Here is a 21744-nt window from a genome sequence, read left to right on the forward strand (position 1 = left end):
GGAAACTACCTTGTGCACACCCTTATCCCCTATGACCTATGAGCTATGTCATGGCACTATCTTGGAATTATAGCTACTGCTAGAGTGAGTCCTGTTCTGGGGGCCAGTAGCCCCTGCGTCTCTCCATCCCCAAGGCTTTCTCATTATTCCACCATGTTCATACAGGTGGCTACAACTTCACAATCCTGGTTACTTAGAGTATGGGCCCTGTGAAATTACTGTGCCCAAAGGCACATGGTGCCCTGCTTCCTGTATGGACAGGCAGTCCTATATAACCGGGGAAGCTTCCCCTAGCCAGCAGATCTACTCTGCTCACCCTCATACCCATGAGGGTGTATGTACTCACCCTCAACCTGAGAACCAGCTCAGTAGCCCTGCACCTGCAAGACCACACCCTTTTTCAATTGGACCTACTGTGTGTGCATATACACCCTTGGCCTGAGAACCAACCTGGTAGCCCAGCATCCTGCAAAGCCATGCCACTGCCAGTACAAACTCCTGCAGCCTACGCCACTGAAATACTCAAAGATATTGCAGATGTGGATTGTAGCTGAAGTCACTGCATGAAGACTATACTTCTGTCTCTATCTAGAACCAAAGCCAACATACCCTATCCAACTGACATGCTAGGATGAATCTACAGAAAAAGTCTTTCTCTAAGAAAGCTACTTCATAAAATTAGAAGAGGTGACTGTTGCATCAGATGTGCAGCTATCAACATAGGGACACAAGAAACATTAAAAAACAGGAAACATGACACCTCAAAGGAGTACAATAATTCTCCAGTAACAAACCTCAAAGAAAATAAGATTTACTAAATGCCTGAAAAGGAATCCAAAATAATGATCTTAAGGAAACCCAACTAGATACAAGAGAATACAAGCAAAGAATTTAATGAAATCAGAAAAACAATTTATGAAAAAAGTTCCTTAGGGATTTCTTGTAAGGCTGGTCTAGTAGCAATGAATTCCCTTAGTTTTTGCTTGTCTGGAAGGGACTTTATTTTTCTTACATTTCTGAATAAGAAATTCAACATAGATATACATTATAAAAAAGAACCCAAGAGAAGTCTGAGTTTAAGAATTTAATGAATGAAATAAATGCAATTGAGAATTCAACAATGGAATTCAACAATCTAGTGATCATTATATAATGACCTTCTTTGTCTCTTCTTATAATTTTTAACTTAAAGTCTATTTTTTCTGACATAAGTGCCGCTATTCCTGCTTGCTTTTGTTTTCCATTCGCGTGGAATATCTTTTTTTCATCTCTTCACTTTCTGTGTATATGTATCCTTACTGGACCTACTGTGAGTCTGTGAGTAAAGTGAGTCTCATTTAGGCAGCACATAGTAGGTTCCTGTTTTTTTCTTTTAATCCAGTTTGGCACTATATGTCTTTGAATTAGAGAATTTAATCCATTTACATTCAAGGTTATTATTGATCAGTAAGAACATGACTCCTGACATTTTGTTAATTGTATTCTGGTTGTTTTCCAGATCCTTTGTTTCTTTCTTCCTCTCTTGTTTACTTTTGTGGTTTGGTGGTTTTCTGTAGTCCTAAATTTTGATTCCTTTCTCTTTTTATTTGTGTATCTGCTGCAATTTCTATCATTGTGGCTACCATGAGGCTAACATAAAGACTTTTATAGTTATAATAGACTGTTTTAAGCTGATTACAATTTGGTCACATAAAAATACTCTAGACTTTTATCCTCCTCCTAACAGTTTATACTTTTGTTGCCTTAATTCACATCATTATACATTGTGTGTTCTTTAATAACCAATTGTGTCTGTAGTTATTTTTGACCATTGTGACCTTTAAACTTATTACTAGGGGCTTGAAAGATTTACATAGCACCATTACAGAATTGAGATATTCTGAATTCAATTTTGAATTTACCTCTACTAGTTAGTTTTCACATGTTTTTATGATGGTAATTATCACCCTTTCACTTTCAGTTGCAGCATTTCCTTAGGGATTTCTTGTATGGCTGGTCTAGTAGCAGTGAATTCCCATAGTTTTTGCTTGTCTGGAAGGGACTTTGTTTTTCTTACATTTCTGAAGGATAGCTTTGCTGGGTATAGTATTCTTGGACAGCAGTTTTTTATTTTTGTTCAGCACTGAATATATCATCCTTTGCTCATGAATTGGAAGAATTAATATGGTTCAAATGTCCATCCTACTGAACGCAACTTACAGATTCAATGCAATCTGTGTTAAAATACCAGTGACGTTATTTTGACAGAAAGAGAAGGAACAGTCCTAAAATTCATATAGGACCACAAAGCACCCTGAATAGCCAAAGCAATCTTGAGGAAAAGACCAAAAGGCCCCAAACCAAAGACAAAGCTGGAGGTATCACACTATCTGACTTCAAAATATACTAAAAAGCTGTAGTAATCAAAACAGCATGATATTAGCGTGAAAACAGACACATAGATCAATGGAACAGAATAGAGAGTCCAGAAATAAATCCACAAATCAACAGACAACTGATATTTGACAAAAGTGCCAGGAACACACATTGAACAAGTAAGAGTCTCTTCAATAAATGATGATAGGAAAATTGGATATCCACATGCAGAAGAATGAAACTAGACCCCTATCTTTTAACATATTCAAAACTCAACTTGAAATGGATTAAAGACTTAAATATAAGACCTGAAGCTATGAAACTACCAGAAGAAAACATAAAGGAAGTGCTCATGACATTGGACTGGACAGGGATGTTTTGGATAAGACCTCAAAAGCACAGACAACGAGAGTAAAAATAGACAAATGGGATTACATCAAATCAAAAAGCTTCTGCACAATAAAATAAACAATCAACAGAGTGAAAACACAGTCTACAGAATGGGAGAAAATATTTGTAAACTATGCATCTGACAAGGGGCTAATATCCAGAATATATAAGGAACTCAAACAGTTGAACAACAAACAAACAAAGTCCAAAAAACAGAACAACAAATAATTTGATTAAAAAATGGACAAAAGACGTTGCTTCTGGGAATATCCTGTTTTCTTGATGAGGTGAAAGTGTTATAGATATTTGCTTTATGATAACTCATTAACTTTGCATTTCTATTCTATACTCTTTGGTATATATGTGTTATATTTCACACACATATATTTTTAAAAAATATCATTTAGAATAAAGAACACTCCTTGAATGTTAGAATTTACTAGGCTCACGGGACAAAATCCACTGAGACTATAAATTGATGAAATTTGTGAACGTGTGTAGAGGCAAGATAAGGGAAAGAGAGGGAAAGGGTGAGGGTTACATTTGTTGAAGTAGAAATATCACTGGATTTGATGTTAGAAATCTAGAGTTCATCTCTCATTTCTTCCTCTACTTAATTTGGGCAAGTCACTCCATCTGTCTGAACTTCAGTTTTTGCATCCTTAACATGAGGATAATCACACCTCCCCTTTTCCTGCCTTGTAAGATTGTTTTGAAGATGCAAAGAATGAAGGAGAAAATGCATAAAATACTTTGTGAACTGTCAAGTTCTTTGCTAGTGTTACTAGGAGTAGAAATAACATTTGTGTACCTGATGATGTTTGGTAATGTATATGTATCCCTTTACAATGGATGTCCTGGAAGGCCACTTGCCCCTCATGGTCTCTCTCCAGGGAAAGAAAAAAATAGATAACATTAGCCTATGGGGGTATTTCTGGTAATCAAAAGGTATTTGAGGCTTGAGAGTAAGATGCACTCGTTATCCAGGTGTTAACAAATTTGAAAGTTTGTAGAATTTTCATTGAATATTGATAATATTGATTTTTTAGGTACCACCCTGATAGTGGACTGTAATATAACAGACACGAAGGATAATACAAATCTACGATGCTGGAGAGTCAATAACACTTTGGTGGATGATTACTATAATGAGTCCAAACGAATCAGAGAAGGGGTGGAGTAGGTATTTTGCTTTTTTGACTTCTGTAAAAGCTAGCAAGGATTTCTCCATCTAAGTGAATCTGGTCTCACTATCGCCTTCTCCTCTTGTTTTTGCCTCTCAGTGATTCATGTTATCAATCCCACCTACCACATAGTTAGGGAGACATGGTAAAATACCAAGTATCCCTGAGAACAGTAAGATCCGTTTCTCTCAGCTACTACTTAAAATTAGTACCATCTCCATTCAGTTATATCATGATCCATAGGCCTTCAAAGCTTAACGCCCTGGGCATACTAGGGAAACACTGGAAGTGACACAAATGTGTATACTGCAACAGTAGAAGGAGGAAATAGTAGTATAGTTCTTTACTATACTAAACAAGCACCAACAAGGACTCTGAGGGAAGACAGTGCATAATCATTAGCTAATTAAATGGGTATAAACTCAAGTTATGGTGGTATAAATGGAGTGGCGTAAATAATGAAGTCAGAGGGCAGGAGAGCTTGTGTTGGGCCTTGCAGTGTGGACAAGTTAGGATACGTGGAAAGGAATAGGGGAAGGGCCTTTGGGGCTGAGAATGGTGTCTGTAGCTTACAGAATCATACTTCCTTGTCACCATGCAGAAGAAAATGCAAATTTGGAAATACACAATCCACATACCTCACTGGGCCAGTCAGCAAAGTATTCTTAGGATAACATGATGGTCCAAAGTGTTCTCCAAGAAAACACTTAATCTCCAGAAAACAGACTATAAAATATGTTAGGTAAATACAACTCATGTATTAATGACTGGCTCTTTTCTTTTATAGAACCCATGCCTCTTTTCGGGAACATAATTTGTACACAGTAAACATCACCTTCTTGGAAGTGAAAATGGAAGATTATGGGCTTCCTTTCATGTGCCATGCCGGAGTGTCCGCAGCATACATTATGTTACAGCTCCCAGGTAATACTCCAGTGGGTTACACACTGTTCGGAGTGTACAAAGCGATGGCCAGGAAACACATCTGAAGGAGGAGTGACTCTAAATGCTCAGAGTGAGGCATGAGGATGGTATTAAAGGGACAAACTCAGTATGAAATCTAGGGAAAAGTTCATGCAACGGCTCATAATGTTGTTGGAGTGAGGCTGTGATTTTATTGTAGTATATTTTGAAAGTGCCATATTTTCAATACATCGAGATTTATACATCAAAACAGAAAGAAAACAAAAGCTTTTCTTTATTAAGTGTGATTGCCAAATGTTTATAATTTGATATAAAGCCAAAATGCCTATGTCTGTTTTTACTACGTAACTTTGTAAAATTATCTGTAGAGGCTGAATTCTGGTATTTAAGCAGGAGGGCTTCCAACTCAATGCGTATACAAATTGCACTCTGAGCACCGTACAGAACTAATTGATTATCCACTGGAAGTTTTAAAGCCAGTGTACAGATAGTGAAAGGTGAAGCCAGAATCTTGAGAACAACTTTAAATTCGTAACATATCAGAAGTGTATGAAATATCTTGCAACATTCTGTGTGGTTTATCAAGGCAGTGGTTCTTCTTGATTCTATGAATATCATTAGTGTGTGTGTGTGTGTGTGTGTGTGTGTGTGTGTGTTTGGCTAGCTACATGCAAGAGAGAGGACTTGAATTTGCTGGTGTCCTTCAATGATCAGTTAAACCTGTGCTTGCATACATCACGCTGAAGCCCCACCTAACAGAACACACGTAACAGAAAACACAGTGTTTGCTGTATGGAGTTAGCAATTGTGCCTTTGCCCCTGCCAAGATCCTGGCCTCCTAAGTGCCCGTGACCTCTCTTAGAATTGTGATGAATAGAGATCCGTGCACAGTAGCTTGCAGCTCTGGGTGTGCACGTTCTCTGCCTCACTTCTGTGTCCTGAAGGCCAGTGTCGTTCTGGCCTCAGCTGCCTTAACTGAATGAACACAGCACCCTCTCCTCACCCTCATGGCATGGGGAATCCTTCTTGGGTTGCGTCATGTGGAAGGACCCTTGGGCTCATCTGTCACCACTGCCCATTTTTTTCTCCTCTTACTGACTTTTCCTTGTCATACAGCATCCTTTTCCATCACTTTCCCCCAGTCAGTCTTACATTTGCCATCTCTCTCTCTCTGGTACCTTTATGAGGTTCATCATCTGTGCTGCTTTTCTTTCTGTGTCCTCATCCCTGAAATCTTTTTCCCCTTTATGGCATCAACTGTCATTCCTGGGCAGGTGCAAACATGTTCCATATATCCAGCTGTATACTGTTTCCTCCCGTGACAGCTCTGCATTTCCAACTGTGTAAGGGACTGCAGATACACTGGCTGATGTCAGAAAGCATTTTTAAACTCTCCAGCCTCCTGGTTCTGTTTTTCTTACGTTTGCGAATGGAACTCCTGTATCTTCCACGTTGTTCGGGCTCAAAATCTGGGGTCATTTTGATGTTTTCCCTTATCCTCCCTCATGCCAGCACCCAATGACTTGCCAAGTTCTGTGGATTCTTACCCTCCTGCCCATTCCCACTAACAAGCTGGATGGTAGGGTGACTCCTGCCCTGGACGTGAAGGTCAGGTTTTCAGGCTCAGATCCTATCTTGTTCACTTAGGAGCTCTGTGAGGACAGCACTGTCACTCAACCTCTCTGTGCCCGCGTCTCCTCATCTGGGAAATGAGGAGGATAGCGACTTCCTTCCACGGCTGTTGTAAGAATCAGCTGGGATTTTCTTTTATACTTTTTTATTGTGGAATATAACGTATATATTATACATGCTATAACACATGCACATATATGGTAAAGGAACACAGAATATCTGCATCACATAACAAGTCATTGTATAGCAAATACTCATGAAACTACCACCTGGATTAAGAAAAATGCATTGCCTGAAAAACCCCTGGATGTTCTTCTTGATCCTTCCCTCTTGATAATCATCCTCCCAACTTTTAGGAAAGTCATTTCTTTGATTTTCTATCTATGCTGACAGTCCTAGTAATATAATTTATTTTTGCCTATTTTTGAGTTTTATATTAAGAGAGTTAGATAGTATGTTTTATTTTCTTAGGTGTGGGGGGCTTATCAGTGTATCACTGATATAGCATGTAGCACAGTTCATTAATTTACACTGCTATATCCTAGTCCATTGAATAACTAGGTCACAATTTATCCACTGGGCTATAAGTATGTGGTTTGCATTGTGTTGAGTTTGGAACTATTAACAAATGATACTGCTATGGAAATGCCTGTTTGTGTGTCTATGTACCCATGTAGAGGCATCCCTCCGGGATATGTGATGAAGAGTAGCATTGCCAGGTGAGAGTCTGTCGTTAACATTTCCATAGAATGCCACACTTTTTTACAGTGTGATTCACTGATATTTACTGCCAGGCGATGAAATGGAAACTCCTGGCTTGGCATTCATGGCCTCCCTGATCTACTTGTTCCCACTCATTTCCCAGTTGTCACCTTCATCTACCCCACAGAACAGAGAGCCAGATCACAGACAAAGGTGGGTCTTTTGTGAGCTCATATTGTGATGAAGGAGGTGACTTTGAGACAAGTGCAGAAATGTGTGGTAGGTCAGTGAGGACAGGTTGAAAACCTGTTTTCACCAAAGTGGAGTCTGCTGGCGTTTCCTCCCTCTGACTCTCCATTAGCTTACAGCAGAGATGCAGCCTGGCTTAGGTCAGAGAGAGAGAGACTCAGGGTCCACCCCGGAGAACAGAGGTGAAGCTGATGTAAGAAGTCTTGGAGAGTCCACGACACCTGAAGTGGTTACAACTTAAATCTGTCCCAACCTAGAAGTTTGAGTTCTTTATTGGATAATATAGACTGAAGTTGGCCAATAGTGATTTCCACCCCAATACTGACTTGTTGGACTATTTGAAAGCACTGTGTTCCGAAGGATTCTGAGGCCAAGTCCAAGCTCAGAGGAGCCAATGCTGTGACCAGTTAACACCTGTCAAGCTTGTGGAGGGATGGAGTCCGTTACCTCCTTTGTTTTAAGCTCTTGCTTCTTAAATCCCTTAGTTCCTGGCAATGCTCATTTTATTTCAAATGTAGAGTATTTTGGTTCTGTTGACTTAGTTTTGTTTGTCCTGAGTTCCTGGAACTTCACCCTCTTAAATCTAAACCTCTTGTTGGTTTACTTGGGGACAGAGCTAAGGTTATAGCTTCTCCATTTGACTTCCTTGTGTTTGTTGAAGACACCTCCAGATTTGAATCTTACTTGGTTTTTCTGAAGCAGGGTCTCTAGAAAGTTATTTAAATTGGGTGTGCTCTTCTGTGAATTGGCATGTTACTTATGCTCACCCACCCTCTCAGTGGAAGGCTGGTAGTAGTCAAATGACTCAGATGGTGAATACCACCATTAACCTTTACCAGGACATCTAGTACATCAAGAATGGACTCCCCATTTATTTCTATTTCAAAGCCCTGAGTCCTTCTGAATGTATTCATTAATGACCTGTTTCCAATTTCATTCTCTTTTAGCTCGTTTATAGAGCAGAGGGCATCAACACTCCCGAAGGCAGTGAGTGAAAAGCCCGAGAATTTTAGAGCATCACTCCTGTCTATGTGCCAGAGGCTTTCTGAGCCTCATTAGTACTGTGGGCATGGTCTTCTTATTAGGACAGTTAACAACACCAAGATCTCTGAAACAGACACTAAATATTCCCAGACACAAGTCATCCCAAAGAGAGAGGTGGCAATATTGCCCCTAGAAGGAATTCTAATGAGAGCTGGGAAAGGGCAAAGAGGGGTAGAGGATGGGGAAGCAGGAAGGATCTGTCTCATGATTGAAGTGAGAGGTTCTCACAAGTGCCCAGGATTAGCTCGGGCACTGGTGTGTAGTGCCGTGCGTCTATTCTGGCTGCACTGGGACTTACTCAATGAATTCATTTTGTTTTGGCATAAATTTGTTCTTAGTTATTGTGCCATGTATTTAAAGATGTGCAATAGTAAATGGGAAATCTTGGGCCTCAAGATGTTTACGACATGGTGTGGCCTAAGGCAGGTGGCAATAAGCTCTTTAATGAGTGTTTTATAGCCACTGTGGAAAACATAGTGATTCCTCAAAAAACTAACAATACAACTACCATATGATCCAGCAATCCCACTGCTGGTTATATACCCCAAAGAAAGGACATTAGCGTGTTAAAGAGATATGTGCACTCCCGTGTTTATTGCAGCACTGTTTACAATAGCCAAGATGTAGAATCAACCTAAGTGTCCATCAGTGGATGAATGGATAAAGAAATTCTGTCACAGATGCACAATGGAATATTATTCAGCCATAAAAGAGAATGAGATTCTGTTATTTGCAGCAAAGTGGGGATGGAACTGGAGGCCATTATGTTAAGTGAAACAAACCAGGCACAGAAGACACATATTGCATATTTTTGCTCATATGTGAGAACTAAAAAAATTAATCTCATGAAGGTAGAAGAATGGCCATTACCAGAGGCTGGGAAGAATAGTGGTGAAGGGGGAATAAAGAGAGGTTGGTGAATGGGTAAAAAAAAAAAAAAAAATTTTGATAGTAGGAATGAGCTCTAGTGTTTGGTAGCACAACAAAATGACTGTAGATAACAATAATTTATTGTATATTTCAGTATAACTAGAGGAATGGATTTGGAATATTCCCAGCATAAAGAAAAGATGAATGTTTAAGGAGATGGTTATCCCAGTTACCCTGATTTGGTCATTACACATTGTATGCTTGTGTCAAAATCTTACACATACCCTATAAATATGTGCAACTATTATGTACCTATAAACTTTTTTAAAAATTAAAGTGCTCTAGGGGCTCAGTAGAAAAGAACCTCCCTCTTCCTCCCCTCCTCTGCCCACCCCACCATCCAGTGAGGACTGGAGGATGAGGAAGGGGCTGAAGAAGGAAGTGGTGTGTGAGGTGGGTTTTAAGAATGGGGAGGACTTTTCTTCCTGTCCCCCTCTTCCCCTTTTCTAATTCTTTCCTTCCCAGAGGGTCTTCTTTGGTGGTATGGGTTTGGGCTGTGGTGAGACAGAAGTCATGCTGTTCCTTTTCTTGGATGTGTAGGAGCATGTTTTCAGGGACTTGAGGTTCCAGAGGAGCTGGTTCTGCTCCTTGGCCATCTCCTGCCCACCACTTAGGCTCATAATTGCTCTGCAATGGACACATGAAGCAGGGTAGGGTGTAAACATTCTTTCTGAGACTGTGTCTCTCGCACAGGCACCCAGCCTGGAAATCGATGGCACAGAGATGATGAGGTAGAGGTTTGGCTCTTGGCCTGTCTTGTGGAGCCAGCCACGCTGGTTCCAGAGGGGACAACTGTTGGTTGTTTAAGGATGATGGGTGTCCAGCTGTTCAACTTTGAATGGCTGGGAAAGCAGTTACAATAGGATTGTAATCAAGAACAGGCAGCAGAACCAGCTGGAGAAGGTGCCCCATGAACATACTCAGGCGCCACCTCTGGACAGTCTTGTGTTGACTCAGCAGAACCTGGACATGGGTGTTTTGAAAGCAGTCTTCGTGCGGTTGGGTCTATCCTGTGTCTACTGGAAACTAGGACTCTGCAGACTTTTACTCTTATAGGTTCCCAGGAGCTGAGTTGTTTCCTAACAATCGTGGTCCAGATCAGATTATTCTGCTCCCACACCACTCTTTTGACTTTAAAGAAATGTTTAAACAGTGCCCTCACTGACATCCAAAACCTTTCCATTTGGAATTCATAGTGTGATCTGTATTAGTAAAGTATATAATGGGGTCTTTGTATCATTATTATAATTATAATTATTTTATTTTTTTTTCTGTCATTTGTAGCACCAGATTTTCGAGCTTACTTGATAGGAGGGCTTATCGCCTTTTTGGCTGTGGCTGTGTCTGTTGTGTACATATACAGCATTTTTAAGATCGACATTGTTCTTTGGTATCGAAGTGCCTTCTGTTCTACAGAGACCCTAGAAGGTAAGTGTGTGTAATCACTGAAAAATGCCTCAAAATTGGCATCCTCTTATACGTATACAACGATTTCAAATATACTTTGTCATATTTTACTATGTTGCCGGCAAATTTCGGGAAAGGAATCTCCTTGGAACTGCCTATGCTTTAGAGAAATGATTGGTCCCTAATCACCAGCATCATTCGGTCAGATAAGGTTTGCAGGCTCGTCGCGATTGAGGAAATATTTGCTAAGCTGCGGGAGGAGATCATCTTCTGAGTCCCGCTGCAACCATGCTGTAAAGGTTTCCACGTCCATCCTCTGCCCGCTGCAGGGAAGTTTCTCCGAGGGCAAAGTGCTCTCAATCCGTGGCGTGTGCTCAGCAGAGTGGATGAGCACACGTTGCAGAATATGTGTCATGGAGAGGGATGAGCTGCCTGTAGTTGGAGCTCTCTCTAGGCCCCGTACTTGGTGCCTGAAGGGATTTAAGTCTTCAACTCTCAGATATGGAGAGAGATCGAACCAAGTTTGAATGCAACTTCTCCACTTACTCCCTATGTAAACTTGGATTTTCAACTTTCTTCTGTTTCTCAGCTTTAGAAAGGAATGGAGGAAGGAAGGAAGGAGACAGTGAAGGAGGAAAGAGAGAGAAGGAGGAAGGAAAGGAGGGGGAGGGAAAATGGAAGGAAGAAGGGAGGTTCGTAGAAAAGAAATGAAAGAAAGCAGGGGAGAGAGAGGGAGGAGAAGGGAGGAAGGGAAATAAGAAGGAGGAAGGAAAAAAGAAAGAAACAAAGAAAGGGAAAGTGATGACATCCTGCTTTTTGACAGTGGGGATAACAGCTGAAGCACACGGAAGCATTCAGCAGGGGCCTGGGGCACAGGGCGGCCTCTGTTGCTTGTCTGGAGGTCAAGACAAATCCCCAACACCACGGCTGTGGGTTTTGGTCTGTGGGGCTATGTCCTGCCAGTGCTGTTTGGCACAGAAACGCCTCAGTGTGATCCTGACTCTCCGAGAGCCTGGCATTTCCCACCATGGTGCTTGTGACTCTTTACGCTACTTTTTTTTGGTTTTGTCTCAGAACAGATACAATCTATTAAGTCCTTGAAAAAGTGATAAATCTGCTCTAGTGTCCCCTAATTAGATGAAAAAATTAATATAAGCCCAAAGAAACCCGGTGCAGCTGATCTGTGTGGAGATGCACGAATTTATACCTTTGAAGTCCAGAGGCCTGAGTGACAAGAGCAGGAGAGGGAGGGAAACTGGGTGTCCGAGAATGTTGTATGGGCAGCTAAAACATAAAAGAGGTCACTGCCATCAAGCACCTGCTTTGCACATAAAATACACAGCGCAGTTATTGTCCACATGTCTGATAAAACATAGGTGTCCTAACTTGGATTTTTTCCAAATTAAATTTCAGCATTCAAAATTAGCAACCCCGAGCAATGGAGAAAGCAATAAACTCCTTTTAATGACAGAAGTCATCTGAACCTTAAGTGTCCAGTGCAACCTGAAGTACTCCTAGCACTGCGGATAGTCCGACTGGGCATGGTGGGGTTTGGCTCTGGCCTCTGGTTTTGGCTCTGGCATCTGCAGAGGCTGCCCTGTCTAAGCACACCCATGACTGCTCTCCTGCTTGCATCTTTGAGAAGAAGACAGTTCAGTCCCCACCACTTACTGTTTTCTGACACAGATGTGAGTGCTTCAGCTGCTTTCTACTTTTTGACTCACAGAAGCCTGCGTCACTTGACGTGTTCTTCCTGGCAGCCCAGGCCCTGTGGCGTGTCTCTCTCGCTGTCTCTCTCTCTCTCTCACTGACTCTCTCAGTGACTCCCTCACTGAGTCATTGCGACTCCCAGGAGCGTGATTACAGCTGTGACTTATGAGTGTTGTGCAGTGTGTGTGGGGAAGCTGCTCGTGAGGTCGAGTTTAGCAGGAAGAGAAAACAGGAATAGTGACTCACACCGAGTAGCGGGGGCTGGGCAGATGGCAGAGTTAGGCAGCCCTACCCTCTGCCGAGACTGGGACGCAGCCCACATTTTCCACTAGTGGGCAGAGGATTTGGCGATGGAGGCCCACAGGCAGCCAGGGGTCCTTTTTTTTCTTTATTTTTATTTTGCTTAATTCAGAAAACTACGTGTGCATTTTGTCATGAAATTCTCTACAGTTCCATCCACGAGAACCGCCTGTAGTATCTTTGTGTGTTGGCTTTAAGCTACTGATGAGATTCTGAGATGAGTCCCAGATCCTGTTTATGTCCTTGTTCCCCTTGAGGATATTTTCTGAGTTAAATCAAGAAATGCCAATTAATGGATGAAAATGAGGAAGAGAGAAATAATGTCCTTCGTAGGATAAGTCATTTACCCTGACTGGGTTAGCTAAGCTGTATCGCTCAATTAATTAGGTGTGCATGACTCACCGTTTTAGGAGAAGCCACTGACTGCCCTGGCTGAAGTCAGCAAGTTCTGTATCTTCTCCAGCAAGCCCCTGGAGCTTTAAAAATGCTCCTGGCAGGGCTGCGTGTGTGTACGAGGACGGAAGGGTCTGTGTACAGATCTCTTAGAGAGATTTGAAAACGCCTCGCCTTCCTCCAGATAGGTCTTTGGAGAATGTGCATGTACGATAGAATGGTTAAAACGCAGACAAGGCAAACAGTTGGAGTGATCGAAGGGAAACCAAGGGGACGAGGAAAACCAGTCGCGGTAGAGTTAATGATACCTTTGACAATTATTAAAGGTGAATTTGCTTTTCAAGCCAAAGTAAAGGCAGCGAGAAGATCCCTTGTGTGCTGTTCACAACAACCTTTCCAATTTTCATGAGAGAACATGGCTTTTTCTGAGACTAATTTCCAAAGGCAGATTTTTTTTTTTTTTTTTTCCAACAGAGAGTCCTCATTTCAAAAGGGCGTGGTGTAGGGAAGCTTGACTGCAACAACTTTCGCATGTCATAGCATGTTTTGTGTGACTTTTCCTCTAGTGTTTTCTATGCGTATTGGGGCTAAACCCACCAAACGTCCTGCGGTTCAGTAAAAGCATTTGCATGGAGGCCAGATTGAATCTGAGTTTTCCACTGTTGTGGTTTGATCTGGCCTAAAATTTAGCAATATCATATTAAGAGAAGGTAGGGAATTGAATAATCTTTAGGCAATATTTCATAAATATTAATTTATGTGCATGAGCTTTTATATATTTTTTGCCAAGAGCCAAGAAGGACGTAACGATTTTAAGGGAGTGGAAAGAGACTCTGCGTCTTTGCGAAGGTGTGGCAAAGTTCTGGAAGAACATGTGGGACTGGAAATATTGCTGGGGCTACTTTTGGAAAACTCAGACTGACACAGCTGCACAGGACTAATCAGGGATAAGTTTTGTGAAATTTCTTGCGCCCGTTTCTCATTTTAGTCACAGCAAAATGAACGGCGGACCTGGGTTTACATCAAGGCTATGCACTCACCAGCTGGGAGACTTTGGAGAGAGCGCGCCGTCTTGCTGGTCTCAGCTTCCTTACTCATAATTTGAGATAAGAACCACGTCCCACACGGTTGGTCATGAGAAGCGCAGCCAGGAAGTGTTGAGGTGCTGTTGCCTGGCAAGGCGCTTCGAAACCAGTGGCCTGATGCAAAAAGCAAAAGACTACAGCTCGATCTTTTGCTCTTAATATATTGGTCAGTAAATTAGGAATTAGTCATTTGAAAGTGATGAAAACTCACTACATTTTGAGAACATCAGCAAGTTCTATTTCTACTCAAAAGCTTAGTCAGACAGAAAGAAAAAAAAAAGATGACCAAAAAATTGGGCATGTTCGTACATTTTGAATTTTTAAAAGGTGTGAGACTTTCTTGCTACTCAGATGTCTTCTGATCCTGAAGTTGGAGAGCATCAAGTACCTATATCTTCAGACACCTCATTTAGAAACAGGGAACGGGAAACATTGGCAAAAGACAGAATACACTTAGCACACATGGTTTTTTTTTTTTTTTTTTTTTAAATCAGAAACGGTAGGAAGAAAAGAAAAACAGATTGAGAGAAGCGAGATACGAGTGGCAGGGTCTGGGACAAGTGGCAATAAGCCTGCATGTCTGCTGTAGTTTAGAACAGACCAGGAAATACTGTATTCTGTGGTGAACCAAGCATCAACTCAGCCAGCCCTTCATCAGAAACCAAAGGATAAATATGATCACATTTTTAAATGGGAAAATTTAATTCCTTCTCCAAAAGTTCAGAAACATAAGAACCTTATGAAATGTTTCTTTTTCGATTTTCTATCTACAGAAAAAAAAAAAAATCCTCTGGCTTTGGAAAGTCAAATGTGTGCTATGAAATTTTACACAGAAAAGTATCCACTTATGTGAGCGGTGGTCTCGATCAGTGACCTTCAAGATTCCACAAGGAGTTTCAGCTTTGTTGGGTTTTTGCCAATTCAAGACACAAATTAGTTACCCCTTTTGTACCTGCCCTGTGATCCCACCTTAAAAAGCTGAATCTGACCTCAGCTTTGTCCCCAACATAGATAAAGCTCTTTGAGGCTCTGTAAAATCAAGCTTCATTTGGACATTCGGTGAGCACTGATGAAGGCCTCCTCTGCACCCGGTCCTGCTCCACGGGCTGAGGGTAGGGCAGGGAGCCAACAAAGTCTCCACTCTCACACAGCTTCCTTTCATGATGGGGTGGGAGGCAGAGAAGGAGTGTGTACCTGTGTGTGTGCATGCGTGTGTATGACTATATGTGCACACACGGGTGTGCATGCATGTGCATGCATGCGTGTGTGTGTGTTACCATTCTCCATAAGAGATGGTCAAGAATGGTGAGCAGGGACCCGAAGGTCAGCAGTGGTTGGTGTGAGAACTGATGGAATGAGAAGTGGTGATATGTAAACTGTCAAGATCTGTGCACGTTTTCATTACTATTATTTGGATGAAAACTAGAAGACTACAAGGTTTTCCTTTCCCTTATTAATCTTAAAATCACCTGTTTCTGCAAATCTGCTCATCCAATAAGCTCTCATGAAAAGAGAATAGAGAAGGACACCACTCCTCTCTAGTACCTTCTAGGTTGTCTGAGTTTCTCAACAGCCCAAAGCTCAAAATCGCATTTTCCCACGAGACGCCCACACTTACCTCTTCTTCCACTCAAGGCCTCTGGCCCTGCTGAAGTTCCTTATTGATTTACATGATTCCTGAGTAGGAAATTATTCCTCCTTCCATGCCCTTCTGAAGCTGCTCCCTTGCAAGCCTGTTTACCATCCACTCTTAGACCCTCACTTTTTTTCCTCTAAACTCTCCTACCCTTTAAAATCCAGGAGCTCCAGCCTGGCCAACATGGTGAAACCCTGTCTCTATCAAAAGTACAAAAATTAGCCGGGCATGGTGGCGGGTGCCTATAATCCCAGCTACTCAGGAGGCTGAGGCAGGAGAATCACTTGAACCTGGGAGGCGGAGGTTGCAGTGAGCCGAGATGGCGCCACTGCACTCCAGCCTGGTAGATATGAGCGAGACTCCATCTAAAAATAATAATAACAAAAAAATTTAAAAATCCAGGAGCTGTCCCATGTTCATTGTGAATTTTTTTTTTTTTCCAAGGACTCCAGACCATGGAGATTTTTGTTTCTTGCTGTCTTTTCTGTTCTTTTGGCTCTCATTGCCGTGTTGTGTCTTGTGTTGTTTCATTTCTGTGCATGTGAATGGTCTGCCCAGTGAGGTCTGTGTCTTGCTCATCTCTGCATTGGCCAATGCAGAGGCTGCTTTTGAGTTCACTCAATAAATACTGATGACGATGACATGCGCCATTGGGTCTGACTTCTCTCAACGGCACTGCAGATTACTAGAGTCTGCTTAATTGCTTGTTCTCTCGTTTCACAGATGTGAGTCTGTGGGCTTGTAGTGATGGAATTCTTAGACTGGTGGGTCTGAATCAGGAGGGAGTCATCCAGTTTGGCCTGGTGCAGTTAGGACAGTGCTCCGTCACACAGAACACGCTGAGGGTAACATGGGTAAATGGGTAGTTTCTTGCTTTTTTGTTTGTTTATTTTAGAGATCCTTTTCTTGTTTGTTTTAGAGATATGGTCTTATTCTGTCCACCAGGCTGCAGTGCAGTGGCGTGATCATAGCTCATTGCATCCCTGAACTCCTTTTTTTTTTTTTTCGAGACAGAGTTTTGCTCTTGTCCCCTAGGCTGGAGTGCAGTGGTGTGATCTCGGCTCACTGCAACCTCCGCCTCCCAGGTTCAAGCAATTCTCCTGCCTCAGACTCCTGAGTAGCTGGGATGACAGGTGTCCACCACCATGTCTGGCTAACTTTTTGTATTTTTAGTAGAGACAGGGTTTCACCATGTTGGCCAGGCCGGTCTTGAACTCCTGACCTCAGGTGATCCACCCGCTTTGGCCTCCCAAAATGCTGGGATTACAGGCATGAGCCACCATGCCTGGCCACATCCTTGAACTCCTAAGCTCCCATTTCAGCGTCCTGAGTAGCTGGGATTTCAGGCATGAGCCATCATGCCTGGCTAACTTTTTAACAATTATTTTCTTTGGAGAGTCTTGTTATCTTGCCGAGGGTAGTCTTGAATTCCTGGCCTCAAGCTGTCCTGCTTCAGCCCGTTTATTACAGCCATACGCTACTGCGCTGGACGAGTCTCCTGCCTTTAATTCTCATTTCTGGCCGCATCACAGGGAGTGGTGGACTTAGAATCAAAAGACGTGGGGTAAGGTTAGGGATTGCAGATGTGATGCAGCCTACCCAGTCTCGGCTTCACTCTTGTGCGTTGGAGATAAGACCACCTCCCTCAGGGGTCCATCTGTGAGAGGAGATGATGTCGCTTGGCAGCCCCTGGCACCGTCAGCCAGCTGGGCACTCGGAAGTCATGGATCCCAGGCCAAAGGACACCATGGTAGCCGCTCAGGCTTCCAGTTTGTTAACATGAGAGAATTCGGTAGCAACAATTCCACGAGCGTATCCATTTCCTTTTCAGACGGGAAGCTGTATGACGCCTACGTCTTATACCCCAAGCCCCACAGGGAAAGCCAGAGGCGTGCCGTGGATACCCTGGTGTTGAAGATCCTGCCCGAGGTGCTGGAGAGGCAATGTGGATATAAGTTGTTTATATTCGGCAGAGATGAATTCCCTGGACAAGGTGTGTTTTGAGTGAGGTATAAAAATAACAAATAAAAGAAGGAAAGCCACCCTTCTTTTCCTCCACTTTACTGATGGCGATGACTCTGCCTGCCTTCCCCATGGAACCACAGGAAGTCTATGACCAGCGCCCCCTGCCCGCCAGCCCCTAGTCCCCAGCCAAGGAGGTTAGGCGCAAGCTCGCTGCCCGCTCTAGGCTCCTCCCTACGTCGCAGTGTCTGGGGTTCCTGCTTGCAGCAGCGTGCATCTCACTTTGAGTGAGGATATGGTTAAACCGTTCACAGAAACAGGTGGCCAGTGATGTAACTACATTGTTACAACTACACAACTACGTTGTGGCTAAAGGACTGAAAGGTGGCGAGTGGTCATTTGCCCTCACGTCCCTGAGACGAACTGCTAGGTGTTTTCCATGGGTTTGAACAATGTAAATCAGGTCATGCTTAACGCTGATTTTATAAACCTCAACCCTACTTGCCTCTCCCCTCCCTAAATACAATGGAAGTTTTAGTGCACTTTTCCCATTTGATAGGAAGGTGGCTTTGGACAGTTCAGTTAACATCTCTGAACGTCAGTTGTCTCATCTGTAAAATGGGGATGGGGTGCTTCCCTGACTCAGATGAGAGAACTGAATGAGAAAACCTGAGAAGGGGCCGCTGGCATGGAGCTCAGCACACTTTAGACACTTACACAATGGTGCCTTCCTGTCCCTTTATTCTCCTTCTTGGAAGGCTATACAGCAAAATGACTGAAATCTGAAATAAATGTTCTTTTCTAGTCACCAGTAAATGCCAATTCTCTCACTTATTCAACACATATTTACTGAAAACCTCTATGTGATGAACAGTATTCTAGGCACTAGAAATACGAAAATCAGCCAAGCAGAAGGGCCTGTCCTCAGGGAGGTTCCAGTCTATTCTTATTTCCTGTGAGAGGCAACTGTAGACTGAATAGCATCTGCACAGCTGGGTATTTAAAGAGCCCTCCCTTTCCCAAGCAATCATCAGGGCATGTTATTTGGTTTCTAAATTAGTCACATAAATCCTAGTCCTTTAAATAACTATAAAGAAAAAGGAAAACACAAATTCAAGATTAACGCAACATTTCAGCTAACTACATGTTTACTATCCTTTTAAAATCTATTTTTAAAAATGTGTTCATCTGCTAATATACACCAGACCTTCAGGTAGTCTGGGGATACAAAGTTAGGCAACATCAGATACTTGCTGGCCAGGGAAAGTGACATACAAAGAAACCACATGCAAAACATGATTCATGACTGTAGAGGACCAAGGCTTCAGGGAAAGCCACGGAGGCTTCACAGAAGAGGTGACAAATGTTAAAAAAAGAAAAAGCCCCCAAAACTTGTATTAATCCATTCCTGACTAAGTCATGTTTATTCTGAAGTCCATTTTTGGCCAGGCACGGCGACTCACACCTGTAACCCCAGCACCTTGCAAGGCCAAGGTGGGCAAATCACTTGAGGCCAGGAGTTCGACACCCACTTGTGGTAAAACCCTGTTTCTACTTAAAATGCAAAAATGAGCTGGGCATGGTGGTACGTGTCTATAATCCCAGCTACTCAGGAGGCTGAGGCAGGAGAATGGCTTGAACCTGGGAGGTGGAGGTTGCAGTGAGCTGAGATTGCATCCCTGCACTCCAACCTGGGCAACAGAGCGAGACTTCATTTAAAAAAAAAAAAGAAAAAAGTGAGTTTTCTCTTCTCAGAGCCTGTTTCAAATATTCTCACTAGCATGAAGACCCAGGCTGTTTTAATTGTGAGCTCTTCTGAGCCTTCTTTCTTTATTTCCAGCTGTGGCCAATGTCATCGATGAAAATGTTAAGCTGTGCAGGAGACTGATTGTCATTGTGGTCCCTGAATCGCTGGGCTTTTGCCTGTTGAAGAACCTGTCAGAAGAACAAATCGCGGTCTACAATGCCCTCATCCAGGACGGGATGAAGGTTATTCTCATTGAGCTGGAGAAAATTGAGGACTACACAGCCATGCCGGAGTCCATCCAGTACATCAGACAGAAGCACGGGGTGATCCGGTGGCATGGGGACTTCACGGAGCAGTCACAGTGTGTGAAGACCAAGTTTTGGAAGACAGTGAGATATCACATGCCGCCCAGAAGGTGTCGGCCGTCCCCTGCGGTCCAGCTGCTGCAGCACACGCCTTGCTACCTCACGACAGGTGAGCGGGTGGGAGGACACAAGGTTCGTCACGCTCTGATGGAGGGTCTGTCGTTACGTGGTGGCTCACAGCTGGAGGAGGACACATTTCATCGGGGCCATCCACTCTGAAGCTGGCAGTTGCGTAGTAGTGAGAGAGTCTGTTGTATTTGTTGGCATTTGTTTGCTTCGATCAGAGCTGCTTCTTCAGGGAAAGACATGGCTTCTGCAGAAGGCCCTTTTTAGCCTATGGGCTTGTTGACACACATGCACACTCACTGCGGCCTGGGTGCATACGGCACGTGCGCCCCCTGGGAACAGGACATGGAGGGTTTTAGAGATGGCAGTGCGCATGCCCGGAAGTTTGCCCATGATGTGGCACCCACGGAGTCTGAGATGGGGGCCTCTGCTGTCGGGGGATGACAGGAGGGCAGTCTAGCACCAGGAGAGGGTTGGCAAGGATAGCAGTATTTGTCCACGTCTGTTCAGTGTCCGCAGGGCCCCGTGCTCAGGGGTCATTTGCTGTGTCCGTGTCTCTCTCTCTGCCAGTTCAAAGAGCTGTGACTACAGCCTTAGCACTGTGCTTCCAGAAGCGAGTTAAAAGTCACCTAGACCAGTGGGGACCCACGGGTGTGGCCATGACTGCCGCTTGGTCACCCTTCCATGCTTTGAGAGGCTTTATCTGTCAAACTAAAGCAAGCAAGAATTCCTTTCCTTTCCCTTTTAGACACGTCAAGCAGAATTCTGAGCAGCCTGTGAGAGACGCAGTTAGCACACAGATGATAGAATTCTAGTCCGAGCAAGGCAAAGTCAGTTTCCGATGAGCCAGTGTGCCCTTATCACAGGCCAATTTGTAATTTAATGATTCACAAAGTTTTTTAATACAAAAAATTAGCTGTCAACCCTCATCGCTTTTTTCCCAAGACCCTGGCCTGAGGGAATTAGACATAGCTCAACCCTCTGAGGCTGTGGTTGTTGACCCTGAGACTTAGCAAGCAGTCAGTGCGGGCTGGAGGGGAATCAGCCTGGAGAACCAGCCGGTGGGGTCGGGGGCGGGAGCGGGAGCCAGATGGAGTGGGGAATGGGTGGGTTGGGAGGCGCTGTGCCTTCATTCACAGGCGGTGGGTTGTGCCCAGTGTGGGATGGACTTTCAGGTGCTAAGGAGCCCACTCCTGTGTTTGAAGGATTTCTGTTCCAAGGTAACCTCACATTACACATTTGTTTAGCATCCTACAGAGGCCTCCACTTGACATTGGTCCACTTTTTATTTAACATTTGCTTTTTAAATTTTTTATTTCGGTAAACTATATGCACATAAAATTTACCATTTTAACAATGTTTAAGTGTATAGTTCTGTGGCACTGTTGTTTGGCTATCGCCACCATCCATTCCAGAATTCTTTCATCCTCTCAAGCTGAAATTCTGTACCATTAAGCTGTGCCTCCCCATTGCCTTCCCATTGCCTCCCCACTGCTCTGAGGTAGGACATAAAATACATTTTAAGAATAACAGCATTAAAAAATGGCTACTATAATTCATTACTACTATTACATTTTTGATACTTTTCAATAAAAAGAAAGTAGAGACACATTGGAAAGAGGGAAGCTTTTTCACTTATAAAACTCCAGTTAAAGAATTCACC

The 21744-nt window shown here is 43.1% G+C and overlaps 1 protein-coding gene across 4 annotated transcripts in view; it reads left to right on the top strand.

Moving 5' to 3' along the window:
* The window catches only part of IL1RL2 (interleukin 1 receptor like 2), a 54698-nt gene extending 33258 nt beyond the window's left edge, over nucleotides 1–21440 (top strand). For all 4 annotated transcript variants that reach the window (XM_073023294.1, XM_008008252.3, XM_008008249.3 and 1 more), the window contains 5 exons: nucleotides 3795–3924; nucleotides 4717–4853; nucleotides 10695–10838; nucleotides 17773–17934; nucleotides 19744–21440. In XM_073023294.1, coding sequence (XP_072879395.1) covers nucleotides 3795–3924; nucleotides 4717–4853; nucleotides 10695–10838; nucleotides 17773–17934; nucleotides 19744–20234 — 1064 coding nt within the window. In that variant the 3' untranslated portion in view covers nucleotides 20235–21440. The remainder of the gene's footprint in view (nucleotides 1–3794; nucleotides 3925–4716; nucleotides 4854–10694; nucleotides 10839–17772; nucleotides 17935–19743) is intronic.
* The last annotated feature ends 304 nt before the right edge of the window (nucleotides 21441–21744 follow it).

This window comes from Chlorocebus sabaeus, chromosome 14, assembly GCF_047675955.1.
Source record: "Chlorocebus sabaeus isolate Y175 chromosome 14, mChlSab1.0.hap1, whole genome shotgun sequence".
NCBI lineage: Eukaryota > Metazoa > Chordata > Mammalia > Primates > Cercopithecidae > Chlorocebus > Chlorocebus sabaeus.